This window comes from Trichomycterus rosablanca, chromosome 5, assembly GCF_030014385.1.
Source record: "Trichomycterus rosablanca isolate fTriRos1 chromosome 5, fTriRos1.hap1, whole genome shotgun sequence".
NCBI lineage: Eukaryota > Metazoa > Chordata > Actinopteri > Siluriformes > Trichomycteridae > Trichomycterus > Trichomycterus rosablanca.
The window spans coordinates 32,687,490-32,698,134 of NC_085992.1; the positions used below are offsets into that span (position 1 = coordinate 32,687,490).

The 10,645-nt window shown below is 38.4% G+C and overlaps 1 protein-coding gene across 2 annotated transcripts in view; it reads right to left on the reverse strand.

Annotated features, from left to right (window-relative positions):
* The window catches only part of dctn1b (dynactin 1b), a 41,945-nt gene extending 39,289 nt beyond the window's left edge, over positions 1 to 2,656 (reverse strand). For both annotated transcript variants that reach the window (XM_062996008.1, XM_062996007.1), the window contains exon 1: positions 2,378 to 2,656. In XM_062996008.1, the coding sequence (XP_062852078.1) occupies positions 2,378 to 2,410 (33 nt within the window). In that variant the 5' untranslated portion in view covers positions 2,411 to 2,656. The remainder of the gene's footprint in view (positions 1 to 2,377) is intronic.
* Between the last annotated feature and the right edge of the window lie 7,989 nt (positions 2,657 to 10,645).

A 10,645-nucleotide genomic window follows, 5' to 3' on the forward strand; every position in this document is an offset into this window, starting at 1 on the left:
TCATAGACAATTTAGCACTAGTACATGTATTCCTATAACACAGAGCTCCAGTTCTACAGAGACATGCTCCATATTATTTTCTGGACAATTAGTTTCATGTTCTAAGAATAGAGAGACATTCCAAAAAAAGCTGCATTCTTTAACCACACTCTGGCTTTTTAACAACTTACCATGATGTACAATAAACTGATAAACAGAATTAATTAATTTGCAAGTACAACCTAATAGATTAGTGTGTGGGTGTGATGTGGGTGATATACCCTTGCGCAGCGCTTAGCGGAACCCTTTTTTCAAACATGCATGCTGCACAGGTGTCTCTCTATCTGCTAATCAGGGTCCTTACACTGCATTTGAAGACCCCACCCACATAGTCCAGTCATCCTGCCCTAGCAGAACATGTCTGCCGCAGGCACTGCCAATTATGTCCGCTAGATGGCGCCCAGCCGACTGGTGGCAACACCGAGTTTCAAACCGAGGAGTTCAGAATCTTGGCGCTGGTGTGCAAGAGGAATATCCCGCTGTGCCATCTGGGCGCCCTACATAAGAGTTTTTGTGGACTCTACGTTAACCAATGTGGGCAAGAGTGCGGCAAAAAAAGCACTATACAAAAACCTTACACAAGTCGATTACAATAAATACAGAAAAAGGATTAAATCACACTGCCTTTTTTTTTGTCTCAATTTAATTCAGTTCACTTTTACAGTACTTCTGTACATCATACCACCCCTACCCCCAAGGAGGGCAGCAGTCTAGCACGTGCATCGTCCAAAATGAGTGACGTAACCGGAATATTTTTTATCCCTGCTACAACAAGGAGCACAACTTTTCCTGCGCAAGCCACCCAGCACCTTGCACCTCTGTGTACAGCCGCATTTGAAATTTTCTAATCATAACCTTTTTTTTTGCATTAATATAGTTTAAATAATGAACGACGAACTATTACGTATTCAAATTACAAACACTGAAGCGGTTTTGTGTAAGTGTGGATCTGTGTGTGTAACTTGTTTTTGTTTAAATACGTATAATAACTACACAAATGTAGTCAGAAAGAGCTTGAAGATAGCAATTCCATCTAGCACGTTTAGCTAGCACTTGTAATAAACTGTTCACTACTGACACTGTTTAAAATCTATATTCATGATGGTTCTGCTTACAGTGTTTATGTTCATTCTATGGTTCTACATTACTGTCATGTTTGCTACGTTATGCAGTTTTTTTTAATGAATAAAGCAATTAATTTCATTTAATCAATAAGCTTGACTAATGACTGTCGATTATTGATTAAAATGAATTAGCAAAATGTGTATCCCTAGTTTGTAATTAAACATTAGAATACAGTAAATAAAGTCAAGTGACAAGTACATAAGAGCAAGAAGTACGTACAGTTTTATATGTACTTGAAATTATTAAAACCATAGCATTTAAACGTAAAGTAAATAGTAAACAGACAGACTCCCAGTAGTAGTGGGTTAGCGTAATTTACTGCTGCGCCACCCAAGCGCTAGTCCTTAACAGTGGTCTCCAAGCACCAGGCCGCGTACCGGTACTAGTCCGGGGGTCATTTATTACTGGGTCATACAGAAAAAATAATTGGTTAGAGATCGCTACAAGAGCAATTAAATTTCCAACACTCTTTGGGTGTTATTGTCCACAATCACCACTAGGTGGGAGCAGTGTCAGGATTCACACTGATTTTCCATTCTGTAGTTATTCTTTTTTAAATCCCCCTGCTCTGCTCTGGTCTATAACATAGTTAATACAGAATTTTGGTTTTGACAACAATAAATATTAAAATATGATTTTATATTATTAAAGTCACTGATTATGAATCTGATATTTTTAATGTACTGAAATGTAGGATTGTGGAGCCTGACAATACATTACAGTCACCTCAAATAACGTTATTTTTTCTTCTTCTTTCGGCTGCTCTTGTATTTATGGGTCGCCACTGAGGACAATTCTGGTCCAAATACATGAATTACGTTTTTATGACTAATGCCCTTCCTAATGCAACCCTTTATATGATTCGGGCTTGGGACCGGCACTGAGAGGGCACTGGGAAGTGCACCTCCCAATGGCTAGGCTGTCTGGCCACCACCATCCCCCCTTCCACGGACGAACCCCACTGCACCACCCGAGCGCCCATCTCAAATAATGCTCAAATCATGTTGATGACTGGTCATGTAATAACCGTGACGAATGAGACAAAAGAAGACACACTTCTTGGGTTATAATATGTAACTACTAGAGACCAGCAATGATATTCGTAGATGACATCATCATGTGTCAGTACAGTCTGCTTCCGGTCACAGCATTGTTCTGAAGAAAGCGTAATACTTATATTAGTGTAATCACGTACTTAATAAATGTCACTCACCCTGCTGTAATTATGTCTCTTTATCTGAGACATTCTGCTTCACTGATGATTCCCAGCCCTTCTTCACACAGCAATATGGTTTTTCTTTGTTTCTAACTCTGACTCTCCCTACCTGCACTCTCTTCTATTATACATCACATTCTCGTCTCTGCTCTTTCTCCATCCTTACAATGACTGGATGAAAGTTGCTGTCTGGGTGGACCAGATCCAGCAGAGTGAAGCCGGGTCCAGTAAAAGGGATGCTGAGCAGAAATCCTCTTGAGGATGATAATGGTTGTCTTACTCTAAATGGGTGTCTATGTATGTGACTATGTAGCAGGTATATTCAACCTATTTCTAGATAATAGCTGTGTCTATGAGCTATCTGAAATAGTGCCTATGAGGAGGAGCGGTGCATATGAATGTGTGTGTGTGTGTGTGTGTGTGTGTGTGTGTGTTTGCTGCTGATGGGAGAATGTGTGGAGAGCAATGCTACTGCGCTAGTGTCTGTGCAGTCTGCAAGCCGGTCTAAAAACCAATGCTGGGTCCTAAAGCCCGACATCCCAGAAATACTCAATAATACCAAATGAGAATAAAGCTACTTTTAATCAACTACTGCTAATGTGAATTCCAGACAATGACAACATCATAAGAAAAACAGACAGTACACAAGGAATATTGCTGTACATCAGTATCAGATGAACATTTTGTCTGGACTTTTATGCTTAGTAGAGGGCGGCACGGTGGCTAAGTGGGTAGCACGGTCGCCTCACGGCAAGAAGGTCCTGGGTTCGATCCCCAGGTGGGGCGGTCTGGGTCCTTTTTGTGTGGAGTTTGCATGTTCTCCCCGTGTCTGCGTGGGTTTCCCCCGGGTGCTCCGGTTTCCTCCCACTGTCCAAAGATGTGCAAGTGAGGTGAATTGGAGATACAAAATTGTCCATGACTGTGTTCGATATAACCTTGAGAAGTGATGAACCTTGTGTAACAAGTAACTACCATGTGTCTGTCTTGAATGTAACCAAAGAGTGTAAAACATGATGTTAAAATCCAAATAAACAAACAAAAAATATGCTTAGTAGTATGATGGATATAAGTATTGTTGTATATATACATATACCAAGAGTATAGGGCATGTCACACAAATTTTTTACAACTATTAGCTGTTTCAAAACAGCAACATCTGGTGCATTTTACATTTTCATTTAGCAGATGCTTTTATCCAAAGCAACTTACATTACAGTTACAGTTTACAGTCTGAGCAATTAAGGGTTAAGGGCCTTGCTCAAGAGTCCAACAGCAGCAACCTGACATTGGTGGGGCTTGAACCAGCCACCTTCTGATTACTAGTCCAGTGCCTTAACCACTAGGATACAGCCTGCCCACCAAATCAAATCCGCCAAAGAAACAGGGTACAATTTCCCACAAAATGTACAGTTATTAAAGTTTGATCTACAAATTTATATCTGCTTTGCTATGGTGATCTTAGAGAGGGTGGTGCTTTATATCAATACACAGTTAATTGATACTATTGCAGTTAACTGTCCAAGTTTTACTACAACACATATTTTCCAACCTGACTACAAAGAATGCAATAAAAATGTAGTGGCATGGTTCACATTTGGTCAGAAGCCTTAATTAGAAGAATTAGTCAATGTAAAATGTCATGGTTGTGTTTTTATTGTTTGTTATTACCAATAAACTCCAAATGTATAAGACTTTGTGCACATGTAGGAAGTGATTTTGTCCTCCATGTGGATTTTGAAATTATAAATTGCTATGTAAACCACAGGTATGGTCATTTTTGACCATGTCCACTTCACAAGCAATGGGTATGACAAGTTTCTAATGTGACAAGGCCTTAACATTTATAACACTTGATAGCACTCATCAGACGTGACAATACAACCCCATGATGGACTGGTGTCCTGTCCGGCGTATGTTACTGCATTGCGCCCAGCAATTCTGGAGATGGCAGACCCACGGCTGCTCTGACCAGGATAAAGCAGTAGTAAAACCTGAATGTGAATAAAATCAGCTGTCCACAAACAAAAAATTATATCAGAGTACTAACAAAGGTGGGATAATGGTATGGCAGTGGAGCTTTTAAAGCCCTTTCTCTTTTTCTGTAGGCATGCTTTAATAGGGTACAGCGCTAAAAAACAGGGTGACAGTGTTGTGTTTAGCCTCAGCTGACCAGAGAATACACACAACCACACAGGATTAACTCTCTTTAGAAGCTAAAACTGCAATGCAGTGCTTTTAGCTTGATTGTTCACAGATTCTGCTTGTAATAGCAATTATAGCCAGGTGGAACACTGTCACTATACACAGGCTAATAGGATCCACAACAAGAGACGAAACTCTGTAAGGACTTCACGTCTGCAACCATCTCAAATTACATCAGTTATATGAAAGTAACCAGCAAAATCACACAACAGTGAGCAATGCACTCAGTTTTACAGATAGCACGGTGAGTAATGCACATTAACTGCTGCTCTTTATTCCCTGGACAGTACTTCAGTTAACCTTGTAAGCAGACCTTTCATCCAGGCAAGCCTGCTAATGGCAGAATAAAACACAATGACCCAAAAGAGGCCTTTACATCTCTCAGAAGTGAAGACTGAACCATTGCTAGAAAGTGTGGGGGTTAGACCTTCAGCTTAAGGGAAACGGTGAGGAAATAGGAGAGATGAGTTAAAAGAAGAAATTGGGACAAGCTATATAGATACATAACACAAAATAGTTCCAGTTCAAATTTTTCCTGTTGTTACTCTACAGGACCACACTGGGACATTTGTTAATAATACAGTGAAAGATTGTTTCATTTTGTCCATAAATCAGTGCTGATTAAATTTCACCACTGATCTTTTTTACTTGGCACCTGATCCAAAATTAAGATAAAAAATTCTTAACATTTTTATACCTGTCAGAGCATGGTGTGATAATATCTGCTTAATTGTATCATGTGGTACACTTGTCTGGAAACAACTGCAATTATATTCCACTAATATTTTTTTTTTCTTTATTTTTTGCCTATTACAGTAGACCCTTGAGTTACGAATGGTTTACCATACAAACATTTTGGGTTACGAACGATCTTTTTCAACTTAACGTACAAACAAATTTCGGATTACAAACAGAAATTCGCAAAACACGTGACGTCATGAACAAGTTGACTCCAACCGTCTCTCTCTATATATATATACAGTGAGTGAACATTCGAACAGCGGACAGTGTTTTTTCGATGTTTACTTTATATTTTGTAAAATTCAATATTAAAATTTCCCCAAAGAAGGTGAAGAGGGAGCGCAGTGGTGAGAAAACAAAAATCACTATTTGTTGTTGTATAATTACTCCTGCCATTAGCTGTCACTGTGTATCAGACAGAGGGACAGTGAGTGAGAGAGAAGAAGGAATTCGGCTCAGTAAAGTATTCTTTCTTTCATGCAATTACACCTACAAAATACAACGCTAATAAAATAAAGAAGGAAATATGAGAGAAATATGAGAGTTACTGTTGTTTCTGGTAGATACATTTTATTTAAAAAAAAGAAGGAAATTTATGGTGTATAGTAAAGCACACGTACTGTACTGTGTATTGTAGTTTATTATTGTTTATTACAGTAATGTCTATTCTATAATTTAAGATTTAAAGGAAAATATACTTGTATTTATAACAAAAAAAAACCTTTTAAGACATTAGAAAGGTTAGGTAAGGGGGTGGTTTGGGAGGTCTGGCACGGATTAATTCTGTTTACATTATTTCTTATGGGAAGAATAGGTTTAACTAACGAACATTTTGACTTAAGAACAGCCCTTCGGAACCAATTAAATTCGTAAGTCAAGGGTCCACTGTATATCTATTAGATAAGAATGTGCAAGAAATCTAATAAAGAGCCTCTTACAGTAAATAGAAACAAGTAATCAACTAGTAAAGTGTATTAACTGGTAGTTAATTGAAAACAGTACCAAATAGAGTTATGTCATGTTTTATCTTAACTTTTTGGATTTTTGTAAATATATGTGCAATGTAATACTGGGAAGTATTGAAACTGATTAAAAACACATTGATATCCCATCCTTGCCCTACACAGACTGAGATTTCTATACATTTTCTCAATATTTTGACAATATTATGTAAGGCAGATGTGAAAGGCCCAAATTATTTGCAACCTTGCACTAAAAAAGCTTGGCAAAGACTGAGCTTGCAAAGACAGACTCAATCATGATACCCTCACCTGTTTTTCACCTGCTTATTGTGGAATAATTCAAAACAGTGTAAATGAAATAATGTATACACTTTTCACTCCTATTATGCCCCTGTCCCAACTTTTGATTGTGTTGCAGACACTTACAAAATACAGTCTGCCAACAAATTGATAGTCGTACTTTCGACGGTTAAATAAATGAGTAAAATATTAAACAAATCGCAGAGTTTCACACATGGTGGAGGAGGTGTGTGCTATCATGCAATTTCCCTTGGCCAAAAAGGGCACTGTGCAAGCAGCAAGAGGAACAGCATTACAGGGGAATTAGATACACTGAACATACATACATAAAAACATACATACATGAACATACATACATACATCCAGAAAAAAACATACATACATACATATTTAAATCAAGTTGAAATGGATCTATACATTAAAGTATGTTAATAAACCAAAGAAAACCCCAAAAATGGTTAATTACTTGTTTCCCTTGGTGCAGTTTACTGTGTAAGAGCGAGAAGCACTGTGGCTCAGTGGGTAGCACTGTCGCCTCACAGCAAGAAGGTCCTGAATTCGATTCCCAGGTGAAGCGGTCCGGATCCTTTCTTTGTGGAGTTTGCATGTTCTCTCTGTGTCTGCGTGGGTTTCCTCCAGGAGATCCGGTTTCCTCCCACAACCCAAAGACATGCAAGTGAGGTGAATTGGAGATACTAAATTGTCCATGACTGTGTTTAACATTAAAAAACTAGACTGATGAATCTTCTGTATGAGTAAACTACCTGTCCTGTCATGAATGTAATCAGATTGTGTAAACCAACGTTAAAATGCTAATAAATAAATACAGTAAATACTGTGAGGAGCAGAAATACTTGTGTTTTCATGACCTCTATAGGCAAAGTCGTGGAGTTACATGTCGGATGCTTGTAAATGTAGTGGAAATAGTAGAAGAAAGAGCAAATTACTAAAAGAAAACATATAAACGGAAAAAGTACAAATAAAAAAATATAAGCATAACATATTTATAATTTTAACATATATCAGTGGCTTTTCTGCTATATGTTTGGCTTGGATGCGTGATTGAGGATGCACCTGTCACCCTAAACAGTCAACGCTTAAAAATACAGTACATATACAAGGGAACTTTTTTTTTTTTTTTTTTTTTTTTTAAAGGAACACGTAAAATAATAATAAATAATACTTTATAAATAGTAATGACTATAAGTAAGAGAACAAAATGCGTACTAATTCAGACACCACCATCACAGCGCTGGTACATAACGGACAACACCGGACTACCAGTCCTATATTCATCATAACAAATCCATCACTTACTGAGAGGAACCTCTAACAGCACACCCATGTTTTATACTCTGTATTTGTAAAGTTTAATTTTAAACTTACCCTATTGTTTTATACCAGGCTCTTACTGGATGTGTACCAGTGGATTACTCTGATCATTCCCATACAGTGGAGATGTGACCACTCACGCGGCTACTTCCGGAACCGGGCTGCGTCAGAGCCGGCACTCCCTGAATACATTAGAAAAGATGTGTGAACAACATACAATACATACAAAAATATAAATACATAACTGAAAAAATATACAGATAAATCAGATAAATAGTGGTATTCATGAGCAATACCCCCTTTACAATCTCAAGCAGTATTTCTGAGGACTTTCTGAGGGGGAATATCCCTCTTGTGTCCCCTTGGGTTTTCTTATGGATGCTAATGAGAAAACTTGTTGCTAATTTCTTGTACAGCCTCTGTGCTTATGAAGATATTACTTATTTATTTGGATTTTAACGTCACAAGTTTAATATCAAACACAGTCATGGACAATTTTGTATCTCCAGACTGTAGGAGGAAACCGGAGCTCCCAGGGGAAACCCACACAGACATGGGAAGCAGTGGCGGCTCCTGCCAAATCTCTCAGGGGGGGGCAATTGTTGCGATGATGGCCAAGGTGACCCGTTCAATGGGTAAATTAAAGCTTAAATAATTAACATCTTAAGTCATCTGTCAGTTTGCCCTCACAAATAACTTTGAACATGGAGAGAGACTAAGGTTGCCAACCGTCCCGTAAAATACTGAATCGTTCCTTATTGGAAACTAAACATCGCGTTCCGTATTGAACTGATACAGGACGCGCTTTGTTTCATATTTTTATCAATGAGAGAGAAATGCTGCAGATTAGACTGAAACAGGGCGATATGTATGAAACAGATGGAAACTGCTGTTACTGTGGGAATTAGAAAGCGTTTGGTTATTATTTTAAGTAGTGTTCACTTTTTTTACTCCGCTGTTTGAGAATAATTTTCCATCCCAGATTAGGGCGAAACTAAAGTAACACAAGCAGGGCCGGCGCTATGGGGAAAGATGGATTATGTAAAAATTTTGTTTGCACTATTGAGAAAAAAATGTTACATGTTCTTTATGCATGTTGTTTTGCCTAAAATATGGTTCTGATTCATTATTATAAAGAATACAAATAATAGAAAGTTGGCAACCCTAAGAGAGACCAGCTTTACCATTAATCATAAAATTAAGTAAAACCTTCACACTAACAATTTAATTCAGTCTTCATCAGATAGCATTTTATTTTAGGTGCAGCAGATCCAGAATAAAGATTGGCATCGGGGCTGATGTGCAATGAATAAAGAAGTACAATTAAACAATTGGGGAGATACAATATGTGCAATCACAATTCACAATTTAAAAATGACATTACTTACTTGTAATTTACTTGTTACTTATATGATTTCCCCCCCTTGTAGATGCTTGATTTTTAAATTTGGTCTGGGTGGCCCTAATTCTTTAGTTGCTAAAGTATCCTGATTACACGATGGAGTTACTCCGAACTGAGGTGATGGTAGTCATGGGGACGAGATCGCGACACCAGGTTACGTGTGATGCAAGCACGTAAGTGCGAGCCCTCCCAGAACTCATTCAGAATGTATTGCAGCGCCTGCAGTTCGAAAAAAAAGAGCCTTAACATGAGTCTATGAGAGCAATCTGGGGCGATTTTCAGTTAGACTGAAATCACCCCAAAAGGGGCGGTACTGTACGGAACACAACTCGACGCTGATTGGACTACGATATTCCGAGGCAAGACAGACTCCAGAACAGTCACAGCTGTGATAGAAAAATTTCTTCCCTTTCGCCCTTTGGTGGTGCGTCACCCGATCGCCCTAAGGAACGAGCCGCCCCTGATGGAAAGAACATGCAAACTCCACACAGAAAGGACCCAGACCGCCATACCTGGGGACTGAACCCAGGATCTTCTTGCTGTGAGGTGACAGTGCTACCCACTGAGCCACCGTGGCATATAATGATAATAAGGAAATAGGAGAGATAATTAAAAAAGAGGAACAAGGGACAAGCTATATGGATACATAACACATAATTTTTAATAATTAACATTTATTCATTGGGAAGATGCTTAGGGGTTGTCCATGTCTGACACTAGTTCTGGTATTGTTACTGATATTGGTATGAAATGCTGGACTGGTGTCTGATATGAAATTTTTAATATACTGATCTGGCCAACATGGGTGCAAGGCTTTTAGAGTTGGTGCTACAAAGAGTCCTGGAATGTTCCTCCTGTGGGTTTTCTTATGGATACTTGTTGCTGATCACGTGGAAGAAACATAAGCAAAAGCTCATTTCTTGCACATCAGCCTCTAAGCTTACAGTGATCCTAAGTTCATTTGATTTTGATTTAGTATCTTGCTACAGGTGTATCAGTTATCCATAGTGAAAAAATATGGTAATTAGTTGATCTGCTTTCAATGTATTATTAGTATATAGGTACTGAATCTTTCCCTAGCTTTACCAGATACAATTGACTGGTTTGTTTGATTTTCAAGACCAACTGATGTAAGAGGAGAAATTTGGTGTACTTAATGCCTGGCTGGTATGAAAACTTGCAGCCACTGTGGCTCTTTGTACATTAGAGTTAGAACAATACGACTCATGTAGACATGGCCTATCAATATTCATCAGTTATTTGCAGTTAGCCTTCCTAATGATGGAAGGTCTAGTTAGGTATTTTTACTTAGCTGACCAAGCTGGC